This window comes from Hyla sarda, chromosome 2, assembly GCF_029499605.1.
Source record: "Hyla sarda isolate aHylSar1 chromosome 2, aHylSar1.hap1, whole genome shotgun sequence".
Lineage (NCBI taxonomy): Eukaryota > Metazoa > Chordata > Amphibia > Anura > Hylidae > Hyla > Hyla sarda.
In genome coordinates this window covers 332,856,269-332,879,818 of record NC_079190.1, presented here as the reverse complement: position 1 = coordinate 332,879,818, position 23,550 = coordinate 332,856,269, and the positions used below count along the sequence as shown (strand labels likewise).

Genomic DNA, 23,550 nt, shown 5'->3' with positions numbered 1-23,550 from the left:
CCAATTGACGAGGAGAGATGGGTCGATGACACGACCGCTGGGTGTTAACGGGAGCTCAGGCCTATTGCTGCGACTCCTGCTGCCACTCGCCCCAAGTCTGCTGCCAACTCTGCCTGACGTATGTAGGCCTCTACCCCTTCTCTGTGCACATCCTGGCACTTCCCTGCCTGACATACTTAGTGCGTTTATGAGGGTATAGAACAGCAGCAGGTGATTACTTATGGCTGTCCTTTCAAAGTATATAGGCCCTAGACAGAATAACAGTTACTAAATAGTACACTCCTTTGTTGTATGTATGCCCTTTGCAATGATGAGCGCACTGGTATGCGTATTTCTACGCAGAAAAAACACTTTTTTTTTTTTTAAATACACCAGCAGGTGTATACTAATGTGTGGAATAGCACTGAATTTAGCACAGAGACAGAATAACAGGTAGTAAATAGTACACTACTTGGTTCTATGTATGCCCTTTGCAATGATGAGCGCACTGTTAAGAGTATTTATACGCAGAAAAAAAACTTTTTTTTGCTGTATACACCAGCCGGTGTATACTAATGTGTGGAATAGCACTGAATTTAGCAAAGAGACAGAAATACAGGTACTAAATAGTACACTACTTGGTTGTATGTATGCCCTTTGCAATGATAAGGCCACTGTTAAGCATATTTGTACGCAGGAAAAACTTTTTTTTCTTTCATACACCGGCAGGTGTATAACGTGTGGTATAACACTGAATTTAGCACAGAGAAAGAAAAAAAGGTAGTATATCGTACGCTATTTACTTGTATGTATGCCCTTTGCAATGATAAGGACACTGTTAAGCGTATTTGTACGCAGGAAAAACTATTTTTTTTTTTTTTCATACACTGAACACTGAATTAGGTGTAACAGGTGAAAAATGGTAAAAAGGCACTAAAGTCCACACTAAAATGACTTATTTCTGAACAGCATCAGGATCCAACTGGGTAGCACCACAGAATTTTTTTTTTTTTACAGGGATTAAACCCTAAATTGCACTCTGTCACACAATTGTGAGAATCAGATTTGTGGAGCAACAGAAAAAATTCAATTGGGCTGAAAAAAGAGGAGATTAGATGCTCCATTCAGGTAAAACAGCTGTGAGATCTATGACGCAGGTGACTGCTATGCAGCACCTCTATACCTGCTATATGGAGCAAGGAGAATACGAGGTTTTGCTAGAAACGTTCTCAGTCAGAACTGCAGCAACACTGTGCCCCGTGTCTTTCCCTAATGCTGATGTTACCGCTGCATATATGCTGTATAGCGCCGTTGTATGCGATCAGCACACAGACGTGCAGTCACTTCCTTTCCCTATCTCGTGCATAGGAGAATTGGAGAGGCAAGATGGCCGCCGATTATATAGGGCTGTTACATCACAAGGGTCAGTGAACACTGATAGGCTGCATCTCACATGTAATTCAGGGTCAGCCCACCTACCTTCATTCCCGCCGCTGTTTCCCGCCCTCCCATAATCCCCTGCCCCATGTACTCACATGTGGATCCGCCATCTTAGGTCTCCAATAGCCTGGAACGCTGTAAAATGGAGTTTGATGAAGCGATTCGTGCGATAGAATCACGGTGATATTCGTATTCGTTACAAATCAAATTTAAAAAATCGTAACGAATTCGGGTTTGTCAACTTCGATTCGCTCATCTCTAGTGAGGGTCAAACCTGGAAGACCACAACATTATGACTTCACCAACAAACGGGGTACAAACAAACAAACAGACGAGACAGACAAACAAACAGACAAAATCCAGAGTTCCAGTTTAGATAGCCCTCCCTACATCCAAACACCATTATTTCCAGATAAAGATAATAAGGCCACCCTGTGCCGTCTAATCAGTATTACAGAGAAAGAGTCGGTCACACACATCTTAAATAAGATCGAGATACAGGGCTGCCAGACACCAAATTATACCATCAGGCCTCTCTTATATTATGCCTCCTCATTTCCACTCTGCTAGAAAGCATTGTGTTTGCTAAGGGTAGTGCAACCCCATCCTCTTGTAAGAACACTATCCATATGCTCAGCACACAGGTACTATTAAATATCCCTTCTGACTCTTTCTGAAATCCTCCTTGCAGTTATGATATGGACTGCTCTTTAATAAAAATCCTTTCTAGACACTGGATTCCATTTACCCCACTATTCTTCAACACAATATTCCCTTTGGTTGTCACAGTGATTTTTTTTCCCCCCTATAGTGCTTTAGAGATGATCCTTGGTTTCACACAAAACTAGAGGGCAGCACCTCCTTGCCTTAGAGATGTTACAGGTGTACAACTCCTTGTCTTGGTTGAAGTACTCTCAGCCAGAGAAGTACCTTGTGCCCCTTGTGTCCCTGGCAATCTGCTGTATTAGCGCTTCCCCTGGCATATTTGCATTGTTGCCATACCCCCTGCATCCTTTACTATTCAGTTAAAATAAGAAACTCACAATTAACATCTTTTCTGTTCGGCCTCGTCCTTTTTCCTTTTCTTCTCCATCCGGCTCAGACCGCCATGATGACTTCTTCCAGCCAAAACTCATCTCTTCAGCATCTGTAGGACAAACAACTTAGAATCCACCTTTTTCCCAGTGCCCTCCCCATCTCTAGTAGGCATGTAGGTATGCCCCACATCAGTGTTGGTTAGGTATAGGTAGCCAATTAGGTAGAATTATTGGTGAGGTATAGGTAGCCAGAAAGGTAGTATTGTTGGTTAGGTAGCCAGCCGTACCGCACTCCCCTCCACATCCTCTCCCCTACGATTGCAGTATAAAGAGGAAAAAAACGTATTCTCCTCCACAGGCTGTCCGCTTCTTCCTGCCTCTAGAGTATAGGTGCCAATAAGGGACGTTATCGGTGCAAGTACTAGATGGGGGGCGGAGGTCATGTCTCCTCTCCGTTTAGGCCGCATATGCACCTCTCACTGAGGAGGCTCTCAGCTGTATGCGTGTGAGCCATGCATACAGCTGAAAGCAAAGCTTGGCTGCCTGGGGATCCGGGACAAGTGTCCTGGATCCTCATTAGCGAACTAGTGCCTGTGCTGGATCTAATCTTTGGTGGCTTTCTACCACTGCACTTAGCTCAAGTCCTTCATTAGTTGTTGTGGGGTCATCGCTCATTTACCTCCACCCCTACATCTTTTCAAAATCTGTTCCTCTCCAAATAGGTTTCTGTTTCTCTCCAAGATTTATTCCACTTGCAGCAGACTCCTATTGTCCATGGACAGTCTAGATTTTGAACACGTTAATTCTTTCATTGGAATTTCTCCCAGACTGCATTGCCGTCAATAGGGGTGGCACATAACCAGGCGGTGCTCCTAGATCTGCTGAATATTGGCGACACCTGATGCACACTGAATGTCCACATTGAGAAATAATACACTGCCATGCCAAAGTATTTGAGTGTAACATGAACAATCATCAGATCACTTGTTTAAGTTTCCCAGTAGGGCTGAAAAATTTTAAATAAATAAAACAAATTGTGTTAAAATATGATATAAAACAAATATTTCTCCCAATTAAAAATGCTTTATTATGTCAAAAAATTGAAAGTATAAAAAAGTAAACATAATTGGTATTGCTCATTCTACAAAAAAAAACAAAAACAAAAAAAAAAACAAGCCTACATAAGTACAAAACTGGCTAAATTGTGATAGGGTTAATTAAAAAGCAGCCGTCAGTTTTTCTTTCTGTATCTTGCAGTTTGATTTCACATTGTTATCACAAGTCTTCGTGATATTTACCATCTAAAATAAAATGATAGACATTAAAGTGAATGTATTGTCTGAAGGGGTTTCTATTAATTTCTATAGGAGAGTTTTCTAGACCTGCTCTGTGACTTGTGCAGACGTCATTGTTTAGGGGGTGGGTAAGCTTTGTTGAGAATGGTCAGATCCCATCTTATTTGTATCCAGGTATCACTTTTCATTAAAATCATGCTTGTGATGACAAGAAGACGTTTTTAACTCTCTTTAACCTCTCCAGGATGTAGGGCATATCTGTACGCCCTGTTTCCCTGCTATGATGCAGGGTCACGAGCTGACCCCACGTCATAGGGGGTCGGTCCCGGCAGCTATCAACACAGGACCCTAGCTAATGCCGGACATAACCGATCACGATGATGTCTGGTATTAACCCATAAATGAAAAAAATGCTTCCCGGCAGCTCAGCGGAGCTGTTTGGGACCACCGCGGTAACACCGCCTTGTCCCTATCAGCTGAGAGGATATGAGGAGGGTCCCTACCTTCCTTCTCGGCGTACGAACGTTGCTTTATTGCTCCATTCCTAAGATTCAGGCTGGAGCAGCAGAGCGCCGATAACTCTGATCAATGCTCTGCTTTGGCATAGCATTGAACAGGGTATGCAATCAGAAGATTGCATGTTATAGTCCCCTATGGGGGCTATAAATGTGTAAAGTAAAAAAAAAAAGTTAATAAATGTGATTTAACCCTTTCCCTAATAAAAGTTTGAATCACCCCCTTTTCCCATTAAAAACTATAAAAATATAAGGTTAATTAAACCGCACGGTTAATGGGGTACATGTAAAAAAAAAATCCAAAAAGTCCAAAACTGTATTTTTGGTCACTTTGTTTACCTTTAAAAAAAATTATAAAAAGAGATCAAAAAGTCCCATCAAAACAAAAATGGTAACGATAAAAACATCAGATCCACCCCATATGTGGAAAAATTTTAAAGTTATATGGGTCAGAAGAGGACATTTTTAAACGTACAAATTTTTGTGCAAAAAGTTATAATTGTTACAGTAGTAAAACAAAATTAAACCTATATAAGTTGGGTATCATTTTAATCATATGGACCTACCAAATAAATATAATGTGTTATTTTTACCGAAACGAAAGCCCCCAAAAGCTTTTTTTTCAATTTTGTCGCACAAATAATTTTTTTTTGTTTCACTGTAGATTTTTTGGTAAAATGACTGATGTCATTACAAAGTAAAATTGGTAGCACATAAAACAACTGAAAGCGTTAAAAGGTGAGGAGGAAAAAACGAAAGTGCAAAAAGGGAGAAACTCTTTTAGGTGTGAAAAAATTTCTCCATCATGCCCCCTTCCACAGATGTGAATGGAGCAGGCGTGGTGCGATGTCACGACCACAGCCGCCCACACCAAGCTTTCCGAGCTAATGTTTAGTATGCCAGGTGCTGCACGGAGATAGCAGGGGGCTGGACCCCTGCAATCAGACATCTTATCCCCTATCCTTTGGATAGAGGATAAGATATCTAGGGGCGAAGTACCCCTCCTTTAAGACCAAAAGGCACACTGTTTTTTTGAGGGGGAGGGGGGGTTGTCCATTTTTGTACCTGTAGAAAGAAAATAATCAGTTTTTGTAAAAAGCTATTTTATATGTAGTGATTAAGTTAATAACGTTTTTTTGGACAATTTCTTAACACTTGACAGGACTCGGGAACCCCGCGATCAGACATCTTATTCCCTATCCCCTATAACCACGACCCTCAGAACAGGGCCTTGAATCTTTCTACTGCATGTAGCACAGGGGGACGGCACCTGCTCCATACATTTTCTATAGGAGCATTGGCAATACATGAGTGTATCTCCAGTGCTCCCACAGAGACTGCATGGAGCGTATGTCTACCCCTGCACTTTTTGCTGCAAGGAGATTCAGGGCCAGAACCTTATTTACTACATAATGTATGAATTCAAATCAACAGAAAAAGCTTACCTTGTACATTTTGGAAGAGAAGGTAACCACTTAAAACCAGACCAGGTAAGCTCGCACTTACTGACACTGCTTTCAGTAATTGTAAAGCCTTCATTACACTGAACATGTATCGTGTCTGATTTAGAGAAAGCATGTCCATCTTTTTCCGGAAAGTAATATTCTCCATTCTTAAGTACAGCACGTCCATTTAAAATTTTTGGAGAACTGCAACCAAAGCCTTGAGAACAACATACAAAATATATATATGTTAAAATTGTCTATATTACAACTTATCGATATTTTAACTGTTATAATAGTAACATTAAAACCACCAGGTAGGTCTAGGCAGCACAGAGATGTGAAGGTCTTCTCTGTGCTGCCATAACAGCTCTGAGCTGTTGAGGCATTGACTCCAGGATCTGATGGTGGCTTAGCACCGATATTTTAGCAGCAGATCCTTTAACGTTTTATGTAATTAAAAAATGATATCATAGAGACAGATCAAATGTTTTGATCAGTCAGCATTTGTGTGCTGGTAGGTGCTCCACTAAGTTCTAAATTCCCAATCTGTCTTCTTGCTTCAGGAGACAGGCTTAAAAGGGGTTATCCAGGAAAAATACTTTTTTATATATATCAACTGGCTCCAGAAAGTTAAACAGATTTGTAAATTACTTCTATTAAAAAATCTTAATCCATTCAGTATGTATGAGCTGCTGAAGTTGAGTTGTTCTTTTCTGTCTAAGTACTCTCTGATGACACGTGTCTCGGGAGCCGCCCAGTTTAGAAGCAAATCCCCATAGCAAACCTCTTCTACTCTGTGCAGTTCCTGAGACAAGCAGAGATGTCAGCAAAGAGCACTGTTGCCAGACAGAAAACAACAACTCAACTTCAGCAGCTGATAATTATTGAAAGGATTAAGATTTTTTAATAGAAGTAATTTACAAACCTGTTTAACTTTCTGGAGCCAAAAAAAAAAAAAAAAAGTTTTTCCTGGAATACCCCTTTAATAGACTTTCTATAAAGTCTCCTGCAGTGAGAAGACAGCAGGGAGAGCTTTCCCTGTTCGTCCTAGCAATTGGTGGGGATCACAACACCCAGACCTTGACTGATCAAAATTTTGAACAAAAATATTTTTGTTCACTTGAATAGGTCAATGCTGCATGCCTTGCACTGCCACTACTAATAGTACAGAGATCTTGAGACCATCAGTTTTTAAAGGCTAAATCAAAATGGCCATGCTGCCTACTAAAATAAGAAAAACTGTGCTTATTTCCCTCCCTCCCAATCGGCCTCCAATGTGCTCGACTTCAGGGTGCTGGGGTCTGCACGAGACATTGCCACTGAGCCACTCTCTGGCCACAGTTGTGTTCTGCTGATTGGAACAGTTTTTTGGTAAGTATCACCCACTGCATAATGGGAACCACCCACAAAATACTTGCTGTTTTGGAGATGCCGAGTTCCTGTTTACTTACTGCCTAACATTAAATGTTATACTTGATCGGCCTATCTTGGTTATACAAAAGGTAGCAAACAACAATACAGAAATGGTATCAGTAAAAGAAGACCCGTCTGCACTTCCAACCTGTATACCACATTTTAGAAAACGCTTACATTCACCATAAAGTAACTACAAGATAAAAGAAGTCCACAACATTATCAGCAAATTGAAACAATCTGCCAAAAAAAACTCTCTATTATTGTTGTGCTTACATTATAAAAGCAATATCCCCCCACATTTTCCAAAGAGGCTTTCTCCTTTCCATGGCCTTCTGTATTGCAATTGCAAGACTGTATTGGTATTCCTTTGGCTCTTGTATCAAATCCCTTGAAATAATGCTGGAGCATCTGTTTATAGCACTATGCAATTTGTTGTTACTCTTTTAATTCTCTAGGATACTGTAAGTCCATTGACTTACCCGTTAAAAAAGGTAGGGCATACAGTTGTCAGTTTATTAAAATGTGTCCAAGAGGTATAACAGAAGATGACAATGCAAAGTTTTAAGAAAGTTACAGAAGTTTTTCCAATACAGCATGCCAAACAGGGGTGGTGCTGGTCAGAACTTTTCCGACCTGTGCGTTCTAAATTAAATAGTGTGGAATCATGAAAATCTAAAACTAACTTCACACACAGCTACCCGGCACTGCCCGTCTCAAGCACTCCTTATGGATCCTCGCCGCTCCCCCTAGTAGCAATTTCATTCACACAACAATTCAGTGGTGCTCACAGTGCAATATAGACGCAGTCCATTGCAAACAAAGTCTCCAACAAAAGAAAGAAATACACTGGGCACTCACGATTAGATGCATGCGTGGGTTTATTGTTCAGAATGGGACATCAGTGAGGCAGATGTTCATGCAGGGATGTTTCACAGGCTACGGTCCGTTTCTCGCGATACTTCGCACTTCTACAGGCTTGTTGAAGAGCGAAGTATCACGAGAAATGGGCCGTAGCCTGTGAAACATCCCTGCATGCGCGTCTGCCGCACTGATGTACCGTTCTGAACAATAAACCCACGCAAGCGTCTAATCATGAGTGCCCAGTGTATTTCTTTCTTTTGTTGGAGACTTTCTAAAACTAACTTCATTTACCTCTTCATTCTTTACTCCATACCTTATAATGACAAAGTGGAAACAGAATGTTAGAAATCTTTGCTAATTTATTGAAAAGGAAAAAATAAAATATTGCACAGTATAAGTATTCAGACCCTTTACTCCGTACTTAGTTGAGGCACCAATGGCAGTGATTATAGCATCTATAGGCCTTCTATGGGGGACACTGCTGCCTAATCTGGGAGAAGGGGCCTACTATGGAGGACACTGCTGCCTAATCTGGGGAAAGGGGGCCTACTATGGGAGACACTACTGCTTAATTTGGGAAAGGGGACCTACTATGGGGGATGCTGCTGCCTAATCTGGGGGACACTGCTGCCTAATATGGGGGAAGGGGGCCTACTATGGGGGACGCTGTTGCCTACTATAGGGGTATTGCTGCCTGATATTGGGGTAATGCTGCCAAATATGGTGGAACTGCCATTGCCTACTATGGGGGTACGGCTACCTACTATGGGGGAAACTGCTGCCTCCTACAGGGGGGAACTGCTGCCTACTATGGGAAGAATCTGCCGCTTAATATTGGGGGGGAATCTGCTGCCAACCTAATGTGGGGGACATCTGCTGCTACCCAATCTACTAAGGGGGGGGGGGGGCGGGGCGGTGGCATTATTACAGTTTGAGAAATTATAATCATTGGAAAAGTGCGGAGCCTAAAATGTTTTTCCCGCCATGTTCTCCAGAGATGAGTCGTAGCCAGAAGAAATCATCATTGCGGTCTGAGCTGGAGAAGAAAAAGGAAGGTGACCGACTCTAATCAGAGAAGACATCACCAGATATAACTGTATGTAATCTCTTATATAGTCTGTAGTGGTAACGATGGGGGTTGTTGTCAGTCACCTGATATAATTCTATGTAATCTGTTATATGGTCTGTAGTGGTAATGATGGGGATGATAGTCACCTGATATAACTGTATGTAATCCCTTATATGGTCAGTGGTGGTAATGATGGGGGTTGTCTGTCACCTGGTATAACTGTATGTAATCATGTTGCGATTGATTATAATGATTCTGATTGTTGATCAATCTATTAATACTTATATGCCATTGCTAATGTTGCAGAAAGATATTTGTTACCCTTAACCTATATATCAGCTTGCTATTTGCTTGTAACTAAGATGAAGACCTTGTGACAAGGCCAAAAGAAGCGCGAAGTTAGAGACAAAACATCTGAAGAAAGATAGACTGTGTAGAAGGACAGATACATCTGGAATTTTCTGGTAGAATAGGGAGATGGCAACATAAGTGACCTATGGTTAAGAAACAAATGAATGCTTAAAATGCTAATATATACCGATGCAGTACTCAAATAACCAATCAAAATATATGATGATTTTGACATGATAACTAACCTCCCCTTTTTGTCAACTGTAAAAACAAATGTACTTCTGTATAATAAACAGGACTCCTTGGGACAGCTCCTGAGCCAGTATGCTGAGAAGGAGATATATACCAATATTTTGTCTGGTGTTTCTTGTGTCGACACTCAGCAGTATACAGCGGCAATCACTCACATTTTAAAGCCAACCTTAACAATCACATATGGTCTGTAGTATAATGATGGGGGTTGTTGTCAGTCATCTGATAATCTGATATAACTGTATGTAATCACTTATATGGTCTGTAGTGTAATGATGGGGGTTGTTGTCACTAAACTTAGGTGACAGAATGACATTATTGCTGTTAAGAGGTATTCCCATTCTGCAGGTGCAGGCGTGGTTAGGGCGTGACTGAGGGTGTGTTTATGGTGTGACTGAGGGTGTAGTTAGGGTGTGACTGAGAGCGTGGTTGGGGTATGGCCATGAGTGTGGTTGGGGGCGTGGCTTGTCCCTCTGCTATCAGCAAAGGTTGGGAGGTATGCGTTCCACAGATGCCCTGCACTTCACCACTGCTGTTCTCACCTCTCTTCTGTGACCAAAGCCTCTTTTTCACCCTACCCAAAGGGACTATACATATTACTCTCATGCTGGCAGCACCCACTCTGGGAACGATAACTTTCTCATCTCCTTAGCCTTGTTCCCGTCTGCAGCCTCTTCCACTATATTACCCATGTTCACCTCTGACCACCTCTCCTTAGGTGACTTACAACCCAAAAGTCGTAACTGGAGGTTTCCCCTCCCACTTCGTAGCTTCTGAGGACTTCAAACTGTTTTTAATCAACCACTGGTCTCATTTCATGATAATCTGGCACATATGGATGATCAAGCCTTATTTTGGGCCACCTTGAAGAGGATGATGCGGGGCTATATTATCTCCTACCTAATTCATAGAAAGAAGAAATTTACAAAGCAGCTTGATGAGCTTAACGCTGACCTTCTACAGACCCATAGACCCATAGGAGCAAGGTTTTTAAGACTGCTTATTTGAATGCTAAAACACTTCTTGATACTACCTAAAGGGACAGACTAAGCAAAGTGTCAGTATTTCTGATGGGATAATAAAATAGGCCCATTGCTTGCAAATATCCATAAATAACAACAAACCACATGTGACATCCTCATTGTTAAACACCACCATACTCAGATCTTTTTACACCTGTTGAGATTGGGAGGCACAGCCATGTGGTCTTTCCTTTCTAATTGGACTCTACCTAAACTGCATGCAGCAGACCGGGATCTTTTGGATCAAGAGATAACAGAGATTGAAGTCAGGACCACTACCAATAAAACTCCTGGCCCCAACGGACTACCTGTGGAATGTTTTAAAATGTTACTCCCTGAAGCTGTTCCTACAATAACTAGGGGGGGCTTTCCCATAAGACTTCTTTGGCTCCAGGACTGTTATTGTCCATAAACTCAAAAAAGACCCCACCCTTATCACCACCTACCACCCTCTCCTTACTGTATCAGGAATATAAAATAATAGTAATAATCTTGGAGGACAGGCAACAACTAATGCTAGGCCCTATAATCATCTTCTTACAACTAAATTTCTTAAACATAGGATTTCTTCCTGAGGCATTTGAAAGTCTAGGCTCTGGTCCATGGGATCCCAGACTATGTTATTATTAGGTTTAGATGCTGAAAAGGTGTTTGACTCAGTTTCATGCCCTTTTCTGAATACTATGTTGCATAGTCAGGGTTTGGGAGACAGGTTCCTTTCCTGTAAACTCTAAACTCTAAACCACTAAGTGTCTGGGCATCCACTTGGCAAATGAGGTTCAATGTGGATAAATGTAAAGTTATGCATCTGGGTACTAAGAACATGCATGCATCGTATATCTTAGGGGGGATTAAACTGGCAGAGTCACTGGTAGAGAAGGATCTGGGTGTACTTGTAGATCACAGACTACAGAATAGCATGCAATGTCAGGCTGCTGCTTCCAAAGCCGGCAGGATATTGTCATGTATAAAAAGAGGCATGGACTCGAGGGACAGGGACATAATACTCCCCCTTTATAAAGCATTGGTACGGCCTCACCTAGAATATGCTGTTCAGTTTTGGTCGTCTGTTCATAAAAGGGACACTGCGGAGTTGGAAAGGGTGCAGAGACGCGCGACTAAACTAATATGGGGCATGGAACATCTTAGCTATGAGGAGCGTTTAAAGGAGTTACAATTGTTTAGTCTTGAGAACAGACGTTTAAGGGGGGATATGATAAACGTATATAAGTATATAAATGGCCCATACAAAAAATATGGAGAAAAACTGTTCCAGGTTAAACCCCCCCAAAGGACGAGGGGGCACTCCCTCCGTCTGGAGAAGAAAAGGTTTAGTCTAAAGGGGCGACACGCCTTCTTTACCGTGAGGACTGTGAATTTATGGAACGGTCTACCTCAGGAACTGGTCACAGCAGGAACAATTAACAGCTTTAAAACAGGGTTAGATACATTCCTGGAACAAAATAACATTAATGCTTATGCAGAATTATAAAACTACATCCCTTCCCCTTATCCCCTTACACCCTTCACTTCAAATCCCTGGTTGGACTTGATGGACGTATGTCTTTTTTCAACCATACTAACTATGTAACTATGTAACTGTTGACCATTTATGGGAATAACACCTGCCCTATCACCATACATAGAGGGACAAGGCAGAGCTGCTCATTGTTGCCCCTACTTTTTAATCTTTTTCTAAACCCGATGATAAGAAATTGATATTGATATTTCCAGCCTTAAAGGAGTTGTCTGCTGCAGACTATTCTCACTCCTTTGTGCCCAGGCTGAAAAATAAAACAAACTTTTACTCACCTTACTGCATTCCCCCATAGTGCCCCTACAGCTGATCGCTCCTCCGCTACAGTCTTCATCCTTCTTCCTATGCACGGATCATCACACAGCGCTCAGCCCATCACCGTCCGAGGTGGGACATCACTGCAGCTGGTGATAGGATGAGCAACATGTGACGATCCATGTACAGGAAGAAAGATGAAGACCAGACCAGAGGACTGATCAGCTGTAGCAGCGCTCCGGGGGAACGCAGGAAGGTGAGTGAAAGTTTGTTTTCAATTATTTTTTCAGCCAGGGCACAACAGAGTGGGAATATTCTGGAGTAGGTTACTCCTTTAAACTATCTGCATTTGCGGATTACATGCTACCATTTATCTCTAACCCTCACACAAGTCTAGATATTGTACTGTCTGACATATACTCCTTCGGCCCTCACAATCATACCAGCATAATGTAGCGCACTTCCTGAAGTACTGTAACTTCCAACTCCTATTTTGAAAACATTGTTCCCTTTCCTTCATGGGTAGGGCCAATCTTTTAAAGCTAGTCATGTTTCCCAAACAGATATATATATTTGATAATCCCTACCACTGATCCTTAGTCCTAAAGATTTCAGACATTTTATTCTGAAGCCTCATTTGTGTTTTATTGAGAGATAGCTTATAAAATCACACTTAGGGCATATATTTCCTCCCGCAGAGGTTGCCTCATTGGCAACACCACAGATCACACATGCCCAAAATGTGAAGCCCCTCACACTGACCTCCTGCACTGCTTTTGTTCTTTCCCTTCTATTAAAGCCTTCCGGAACAGGATCAGGGGTATATACGCTCCCATCTCTGTCTTACTTGCCCTCTTACCCCTCATTGGTGTGTGTTTGGCATTCTCTCAGGTTCATTCCTGGTAAGATTAGTCTATGAGAATCAACTTGTGTTTTATATATTCGCAGTTATGAAAAAGTCCATGCTCCATTGCTGGATATCTGGTTTACCCTCCCTCTATCCTTGTTCTTCCTGAGAAACCTATATTTCTTTTCTGTATTGACTGGATAGAGTCTTTATTGCTCCGGGATAAGCGGGAAGGGATAAGTGCAGCCCTGAGCTCACCCACAGACACTTTATCTGCCTAATTAAGTATCCACTCTAAACTAGGGATCATCAACTGGATGGTGGTCACTGTTCTCAGTAAGGGATGTAACAAGGTCCAAAAACTATAAACAAAAGAGTATACGTGTCAGGTAAGCAGATCAGGGCACAAAGAGTTAACAGGCAAAGTGCAAGAAAAAATAGACAGACACACCAACAGAGGATAGACACACCAACAGAGAGTAAAACAAGCCAGGTCCAAACCAAGATAGAGGCAAATGTACCAAATCAATAAGCAGAGAATAGTGATGTCAAAAGCAGAGTACAGAATATACAGGATTAAACAAGTAAGGGAGTATAGAAGAGCTAGTGCAGAAGAACTGAACAAAAGCAACTTTAAATACAAACTGACTTGAAATTTATGTGTATCTGTAAAGGGCGTGGACCCTGAGACCAGATGTAAGTGGCTCTATGTCAAAGCCTGCTGATAGGCCCGGGCATCGTAAACAGCTGATACATGATGCTTCAACCAAAGTTAGAAGTCAGAACAAGATCCTTCTCATTGCAGTGGTTTAAACGATTCTTCCTCACTTGGAATAGATTTCTACCTCTATTCCCTACACACATCAGACAAACACTGAAGAGATGTTTTGGAGTCACTACATGGTATTTAGAACAAAGCATAGGTGGTGGAAATCCCCCATGTTCTGATTGACAGCACTAATCTCATGTCACCATAGTTTAAACTTAGGTTCTTATTGCTCCAGGTTTCCAAAACTCCCTCCTCCCTTACCTTTACCTTCCCTGGTTTCCTCATCCTAGTTTGCCCCTGTTGACCCCGTTTCAGCTTGTGTGTTATATATAACTGTAGGATGTTTATAATGCATAAGTGTTTTTCTTTCTCCCACTGGGATCTCAAGTGACAGCGGTATTGGAGGCTGGACATCTTGCCTCTTATACCTTCGGAAGTCCCTCTGCCTACGCAGCTGTATTGTCCATCTGAACTCTAACTCCTCAACCTCCAAACCACAACCCCCCTACCTTTACTTTCTGTTGATTTTTGTGATGTTTGCGAAATTTTCACTGGACACATTTTTTAAAGAAAAATATAAAAAAAAAAATCTACATTTGTTGTCTGATCAGACACTAGATCTTGCCACAATGAGGCATAAAAGTGTTTTCCCGGGTTCCCTATAAAAAATTTAAATAAAAAAAGACGCTCTGAAGCTACTTTTGGTTAGTGTACCTTTTGGTGAAGATCTTGGACTGCTCTACAAAACACTGAAAGACATTTTGGAGAGTTGTCAGACTTTGAGAAGCAGGAATGTCATTTTTATGTATTGCCCACCATCTAGGCTAGAGATGAGCAAATCGAATCTGACCAATCCGAATTTGTTACGAATTTCCTGTACATTTTGATTCGTAACAAATTTGAATATCGTTGTGAATCGTTAAAACTAATCGCTTCATTAAACCCCATGTAGTGCGGTCCAGGCTCCAGGGCATCTAAAATGGTGATTCCATGTGTGAGGGCATGGAGCAAGGAACTCTGGGAAGGCAGGTAGACTAGATCACCCTGAATCACATGCAGCCTGAGAGAAAACATATTTGGGTGTACTACACGGTGACTCTGTACTGCTGCACTGGGGGTGTATAGCAACTCTAAAGCTAATAGGGGCCAGTTAGGGTGAGCACTAAAAGCCATAGTCACCTGCTTTTAGTGTCTAATAATACTGCACTGGGCTGTACTACACAGCGACTCTATACTGCTACACTGGGGTGTACTACGACTCTAAAGCTAACAGGGGCCAGTTAGGGTGAGCACTAAAAGCCATAGTCATCTGCTTTTAGTGCCTAATACAGGTTGCGTAGTGAAGTGTATTGTCCTCCTCTCATAAGTGTAAACTGTACGTACACCTACGTGGTGTACAATTTTTTTTCCATTTAAACTAATTTGTGCCAGTTACTGTGAAAGTCCAGCCAAAGTTACACACTTGTTTTTGTAGCCTAATACAATTAAGCGTAGTGGAGTGTATTGTACTCCTCTCATAAGTGTAAACTGTACATACACCTATGTGGTGTACGATTTTTTTTTCCTGTTAAACTAATTTTGGCTAGTTACTGTGAAAGGCCAGCCTAAGCTTCACACTTGTTTTTGTAGCCTAATACAGTTGTAAGCCTAGTGGGGCGTATTGTCCTCCTCTCATAAGTGTAACATATACACACTCAGCTGGTGTATAAGTAATTCAGGCAGAGAAGTGCCAGGACATGCATAGAGGACACAGACTAGGGGCGCGTAGCATCAGTAGTCACAGCGAGAGGCCTGAGCTCCCAGTATCAGCTAGCAGTCGTGTCTCGACCAGCAACCCATCTGCCGTCATTGATTAGTTAACTCAGTCATCCACTTCATCCCAAGTGACATCTGACACCCTCAGTCAACAGTCGGTGGGTTCCTGAGACACAATCCTCAGTTGGCATGGCCCGGAAGCAGTCCCTGCCCTCCAATTGCCTCTGTCCTATGCTGTTCCCTCCCCTACAGAAGTATTGTATGCTGTGGGTTCAGCTCCACTATTTAGTGAGGACGATCTACTAGAAGACAGCCAGCAGCTACTGCCCAGCAAAGAATTGGAGGAGACATCCACCTTTCCTCCGCTAGGTGGGCAAATAGTGATGAGGAGAGGGGTGTGGGAGGTGGTGTTGTGAGCATTCAGGCTACTGAAGCAGACACTGTTGAGGGACCTGAGGAGGACATCAGTGATGTGCAGACACAACTCGATGATGATGAAGCTGATCTCTCTTGGGAGCCGGGTGCAGAATGGGCTTCATCATCATCATCATCAGAAGAAGAGGGTTGCAGGTTGCCCGTGATACTTACTCAATACTAACTTGTGCACACCAACACTTTGACAAAAGAAACAGTTTTCTTCTGCCTACCTGCCTCAGCTACTATTCTGATCCTGCCACCCGCCTGATGCCAAGTGCTTCTTCTTTCACCCACTTTTGACACCGGGTACTAGTTTTGCTACCCAAACCACTGTCATCGGGTCACTTTCAGGACTCCTGATGCTGCTGATGCCACCTCCAGGCTGTGTCATTCTGCCACTATATGGTCTCCTCATGCTGCCGCCACCTCCAGGCTGTGTCATTCTGCCACCATATGCTCTCCTCATGCTGATGCCATCTCCAGGCTGTATCATTTTGCCACTACATGTTCTCCCCATGCTGATGCCACCTCCAGGCTGTGTCATTCTGCCACTATACGGTCTCCTCGTGCTGTCACCACCTCCAGGCTGTGTCATTCTGCCACCATATGTTCTCCTCATGCTGATGCCACCTCCAGGCTGTGTCATTCTTCCACCATATGTTCTCCTCTTGCTGCTGCCACCTCCAGGCTGTGTCATTCTGCCACCATATGTTCTTATCTTGCTGCCACCACCTCCAGGCTGTGTCATTCTGCCACCATATGTTCTACTCATGCTGATGCCACCCCCAGGCTGTGTCATTCTGCCACCATATGTTCTACTCATGCTGATGCCACCCCCAGGCTGTGTCATTCTGCCACCGTATGGTCTCCTCATGCTGTTGCCACCTCCAGGCTATGTCATTCAGCCACTATGTGGTCTCCTCATGCTGCCCCCACCTCAATGCTGTGTCATTCAGCCACTATATGGTCTCATCATGCTTACGCCACCTCCAGGCTGTGTCATTCAGTCACTATATGGTCTCCTCATGCTTCCGCCACCTCCAGGCTTTGTCATTCAGCCACTATATGGTCTCCTAATGCTGCCACCACTTCAAGGCTGTGTCATTCAGCCACTATATGGTCTCCTCATGCTTCCGCCACCTCCAGGCTTTGTCATTCAGCCACTATATGGTCTCCTAATGCTGCCACCACTTCCAGGCTGTGTCATTCAGCCACTATATGGTCTTTTCATGCTTCCGCCAGCTCCAGGCTGTGTCATTCAGCCACTATATGTTCTCCTCATGCTGTCACCACCTTCAGGTTGTGTCATTCAGCCACTATATGGTCTCCTTATGCTGCCACCACCTCCAGGCTGTGTCATTCTGCCGCCATGTCGTCTCCTCATGCTGCTGGCACATTAAATTAAAAGTTGTATGTTCATCATCTATTTAAAATCTTCATTTTATATTTAAAAAAATATCTTTCATCTTTTCAATTGAGGGACCCAATGGTCTCGTCAGGCTGCTGCCACCTCTAGGCTCATAGTCATTGTGCCGCCAAGTGATCTTACTTATCACTATATTAGTTACCCATTTTAGAAGCAAATAGATAAGTTATATTTTAATAATTGTTTTTTTTTTTTTGGGGGGGGGGGTCAAGTTTAGGGTACCCCTTTGGGTGTTTCCACTAAAGTTGCTGTTATTATTAAGCCATTACCCTGTTACCCCCTGGGGTTTGTTTTTATTGGTAGTGGTAAATACACTATTGGAGCTGGAATTAATGTGACTGCTGCTGCCACCTCTAGGCTCTGTCATTGTGCCACCATTTGATCTTTTAGTAGTAGTTGTATGCTTGAAAAAGGCAGTTTGTTGCTGAAACGCTGCACTTTGGGGAGCGAATAAAGTCACTCAAGTCCATCAAGATTTGAGTCTCCGGCTTTTTTGTGCAGTATCCATTACACATCTTGATATTGTAGTAGTAATTATACACAATTGGAGCTGGAATTACCACAGCTTCTGCCACCTCCAGGCTGTGCAGCCATTTGGTCTCCACTGGCTCATGTCAGTTTTTTATGGCTATTCGACCCAAATAAATTCGTTTTGAACAAAAAATGTTCTGAAAATTCTGCTAATCGGACAAATCGAATTTTTCATAGAATACGATCATCGCTAGTCCTCATATGTTATCTCTGGAATTACCAAAAGAATCCAAAGAAACAGGTTGGAGCGAGAAAATTAAACCATAATTAGTTAAATTAAACAAAGTTTCATACGCAGTTTCGCAGCACCAGCCGTGTTTACTTACACGTGCATGGCTTGATATTTTCGACAAGCATTTGATACTGGCAGGATCTACCCAGTAGCCCTCCCGGGTCAGGCCTGCACCAGTGAGAGGGAGTACAAACTGTCACACTACTCTAATATTATGCCGCTCTGTGGCCTACATAGCCTGCTACCACCTCCAGACTGTCATTGTGCCGCTATATTGTCTCTCCATACTGCTGCCACATTCAGGCTCTATCATAGTGCCGCCCTATGGTCTCGTCATGCTGCTGCCTCTAGGCTCATTGTGCCGCCATGTGATCTCCTTGTTATATTGATCTTGTACTTTGACAGGATTTTTTCAAAGTAAACGCTTCGGGCACCCGGGACACTCAGTCATGAGCATGGGGGGGGGGGGAGGGGGTCACTGAGAGGCAGGGGCTGGGACAGGGGGTAGTTGGCTACGCAGCTCAATTTTAAGATACAAGTACAAGCTTTTTCACTGCAGCAACTTATAGCAATATGTGCCCACTCATCCAACGGCACAGAAGCTGAATGTGCTCATGTCCCAGTTGCTATTGCTGCTGTTCCTCCCTTTTCAAGTGGACACTCAGTCATGAGCATGGGGGTGCGCTGAGAGGCAGGGGCTGGGACAGGCAGTAGCTGGCCTCACGGCAGACCGCCAGCTTGATTTTAAGATACAAGCACAAGCTTTTTCACTGCAGCAACTTATAGCATGTACACAATTGGAGCTGTAATTACCGCAGCTGCTGGCATCAGACTTGCCCTCCAATGGGTCCTCAAAAAAGGATTTCAAGTTTGCTCATTCCAAGTACCAGGCTCTGTCATTGTGCCGCTGTGCGGCATTGATTCTAATAGCGATGCCTGTAATTTGCATGTCATACTGAAATACTGAATAACAGTATTTCATTAACACAGCACACACTCTATGCGTGTTACAACAAGGCAATGTGTTTTACATCCTTATTGGGGCTCTCTGTAGCCCGGAAATAGAAGTTTTTAATAGCGATTCGCCGTGAATAAATTTGTATGGAACCAAATTTTATCCGAAAATTCGGCGAAATTTGCTCATCTCTAATCTAGGATATTCAGACAAAGCTGTTAGGTAGTAGTTGTTGGGAGCAAAGGATAAGTGACAATACGCACATACAGTTTATAGGTTCCGGATGTCCCAGACAGCACAATGGCAAAGAGGATCGTATGATCAGTCAACAAGCGGGTCCCACAGTTTCCTTGTCCACCATTTTGAAACAGGTACCACCTTCGTTACACACTCCAGTCTCTACCTGGACAATTTCTAGGTGGATTAGCAGAAGTAAATTTGGTATCATAACGCCTATCATGTGTCTTGCCATTGACAGCCAACCATTGTTGACTTTGTTTGCAGTAGTATAGTCAATGAGAAACCTAATTTAGTTTGATTCCAACATCTTCTAGGTGCGTTATTTTTTGTTAATTTGTATTTTTTAAACCATAATGTTAATTGTCTAATGCTAAATGATTATATTCATTGTGAGCAATATGTGCATTTTGCAGCAACTATGGATGCCATTTAATAGGAAGAGGGGAAAATTACAGTTGGTTGTTTAACCCCTTAAGGACCAAGGGCATACAGGTACGCCTTTGCTCCCTGGTAATTAAGGACCAAGGGCGTACCTGTACGCCCATGGGAATTTCGGTCCCCGTCGTGCGCCGGGCGGGGAACAGACCAGGGTGACTGCAGGCACCCCGTGCAAACCCCTGGGGGGGTTCTGACACCCCCCTATGTCGGCGAACGCTGCAAATTGCCAGTCAATTCAGACCGGCAATTTGCGGCAATTCGGGGTCAATCGGGTCTCTGGTGACCCGGAAAAAAAGGGTGAATGGAGCTGTCCGAGACAGCCCCATTCACCCTTACCCAGCAGGAGTGAGGTGGCACGGGTGCCGCCTCACGATCACGTGTTTGATCGGTCGAAATGACTGAGTGGTGATTGGGGCGGCGATCATGGGGGCGATCGGGGCCAGTGGGGGTCTCTTACCTCTCCCTGGTCCAGCAGGGGTCCCCTCTGGTGCGGTGGTGGCGACTGGAGCAGCAGCATCTGTGGCAGCAGCGTCAGTCCCAGCGGCAGGATACAGCAGAAGGTAAGGCATGTTCACCTCCTGCTGTTGCTTAGCAACAACTCTCAGCTTGCAAAGCCAAAGGGCATGCTGGGAGTTGTAGTTTTGCAACAGCTGGAGTTCCAACTACAACTCCCAGCATGCCCTTTTGTAGTCTGTGCATGCTGGGGGTTGTAGTTATGCAACAGCTGGAGGCACATTTTTTCTATTGACTCCTGAGGAAGCCACCGTAGTGGGTGGAGGAACACGTGAAGCAAGCTGTCCCCCTATCTCGCGGTGGAAACTGTCCTATGTCTGTGCACCCTTATATATTTTTTCTATGGGTCCAAGTCTTTGAGTATATATTTCCTCAGTTATTTTCTTTATTTAATACTACACATTTCTTCTTTGGTTAGTAGTATAGGTTTGTCATTTACACATATTTTTTGGTGCCTTCAGCACTCTGGTGTTATGTTGTTAAGTATATAGTGGCACTGTATTAATTATTGTCTAGGATTATTATTTATATACTATATATACATACACTTCCTCTTTGTCACATTCTGGGTATCTTTCTGTGTGAGGGCATTGCTTATATTATATCTATTTGCTATGCATATTGCTGTATTTATTTTTTGTGGACTTGGTAGGGTTAATTTGCATTGATTTTGTGGACAGTTTTCCACCGATATGCTATTTAGCGTCGGTTAGGTGGTTGAGGTAGGGTTACATCCCTTCTCTCTGTACATTTATTTGTGTGTTTTTAAGTGTTTTTAAGATGGCCTCTCCCTTTGTGGTTTTTCTAATAAAGTAATATTTATATTTATCTGTACATATGGTGGTGTGCATCTTTTGTGGTTGCCAGTCTTTTTCTTCTTTTTTCAATTGTGTTATGTCTCTGCAACCTCTTTGCACCCACGTTCATTATTTCAGAGGTGCCCATCACTTTCTTTAGTGCAGTTAACTACAACTCCCAACATGCACAGACTATCAAAGGGCATGCTGGGAGTTGTAGCAATGTGCCTCCAGCTGTTGAAAAAATAATACTCTCAGCATTCCCTTCGACTCTCAATGCATGCTGATTGTTGCAGTTTTGCAACAGCTGGAGACACATTGGTTGTGAAACAGAGTTTGTATCCTATCTCAGTCTTTCGCTACCAGTGTGCCCCCAGCTGTTGCAAAAATACAACTCCCAGCATGCACTGAGAGACTTTACATGCTGGGAGTTCTAGTTTTGCAACAGCTAGAGGCACACTGGTTGCGAAACACTGAGATAAGTAACAAACTCTGTGTTTCGCAACCAATATGCCTCCAGCTGTTGCATAACTACAACTCCCTGCATGTATGGTCTGTCAGTGCAAGCTGGGGGTTGTAGTTTTGCAACAGCTGGAGGTTCGCCCCTCCCATGTGAATGTACAGGGTACATTCACACGGGCGGGTTTACAGCATAGTATAATTTATTTGGTATGTCTAATTTCCTTATAAGCAGAGAGTTTCAAAGTTAGAAAAATGCTAAATTTTCAAATTTTTCATCAAATTTGGGGATTTTTCACCAAGAAAGGATGCAAGTAACGCCGAAAATTTACCACTGTGTTAATGCAGAATATGTCCCGAAAAAACTATCTCGGAATCGGAATGAAAAGTAAAAGCATTCCAGAGTTATTAATGCTTAAAGTAACAGAGGTCAGATTTGCAAAAAAAACGCTCTGGTCCTTAAGGTGAAAATGTGCTCAGTCCTTAAGGGGGTTAAGAGGGTACATAAATACATTAACCTGTTAAGGACGGCAAGCGTATCCATACGCCCCCGTTTTAAAGTCCTTAAGGACTGAGGGCGTATGGATACGCCTGTGGGATTTCCGGTCCCTTCCGCTATCCAGTTGGGGACCGGATTGGGATGCCTGCTGAAATCATTAAGCAGGCACCCCGACACATCGCCCAGGGGGGTCCTGAGACCCCCCCATGTCGGCGATTGGAGAAAATCGCATGTCAATTCAGACATGCGATTTTCTCCAATTTCGGGCTGATTGGGTCTCTGGTGAAGCGATCACCCGGAAAATAGGGATGATCGGAGTTGTCAGTGACAGCCCCGATCAGCCTAAAGGATAGGAATGAGGTCGCAGTGCTGCGATCTCCTCCTATCCCCTGCCATTAGTCAGAACTGAGTTCTGACCAATGGCAGCGCAGGACAGGGGGTTGCCATGGAAACCCCCCGTTCTGCCCACTCCTGGATGTCGGGCAGAATGGGGGGGGGAGAAGATGGGGTGGGGCCCGGCGACCTCTGGGCATGCTGGGAGTTGTAGTTTTGCAACATCTGGAGGGTCAGAGTTTGGTGACCACTGTTACAGTGGTGCCCAAACGGTAGCCCTCCAGATGTTGCCAAACTACAACTCTCAGCATGCCTAGACCATCCAGGCATGCTGGGAGTTGTAGTTCTGTAACATCTGTCCCTTCAGATTTAGCAATTTTCATGACATTTTTGAAAATTGTTGCTCTACTTTGAAGCCCTCTAATTTTTTCAAAAAGTAAAAATATGTCCAATTTATGATGCCAACATTTTCCTTACAAGCAGAGAGCTTCAAAGTTAGAAAAATGCAAAATTTTCATGAAATTTTGTGATTTTTCACCAAGAAAGGATGCAAGTAATTTACCACCAAAATAAAGTAGAATATGTCACGAAAAAACAATCTCAGAATCCGAATATTCAGTAAAAGCGTTTTAAAGTTATTAATGCTTAAAGTGACGGTGGTCTGAATTGCGAAAAAGGGCTCATTCCTTAAGGTGAAAAAGGGCTCAGTCCTTAAGGGGTTAAAGGGGTACTCCGGCGCTTAGACATCTTATCCCCTATCCAAAGTGGGGACCCCCGTGATCTTGCTCACCGCACCCCGTTAAAATCAGTCCCCGGAGCATGTTCGCTCCGGATCTGATTACTGTCGATCACAGGGCCGAAGCAT

At 43.2% G+C, this 23,550-nt stretch overlaps 1 protein-coding gene across 1 annotated transcript in view; it reads right to left on the bottom strand.

Moving 5' to 3' along the window:
* Window positions 1-3,596: 3,596 nt before the first annotated feature.
* LOC130356427 (complement receptor type 1-like) overlaps window positions 3,597-23,550 on the bottom strand; it is an 82,938-nt gene continuing 62,984 nt past the window's right edge. The window contains exons 9-10 of the mRNA XM_056557962.1: window positions 5,712-5,928; window positions 3,597-3,757 (exon numbers count right to left, since the gene is read on the bottom strand). Coding sequence (XP_056413937.1) covers window positions 3,751-3,757; window positions 5,712-5,928 — 224 coding nt within the window. The 3' untranslated portion in view covers window positions 3,597-3,750. The remainder of the gene's footprint in view (window positions 3,758-5,711; window positions 5,929-23,550) is intronic.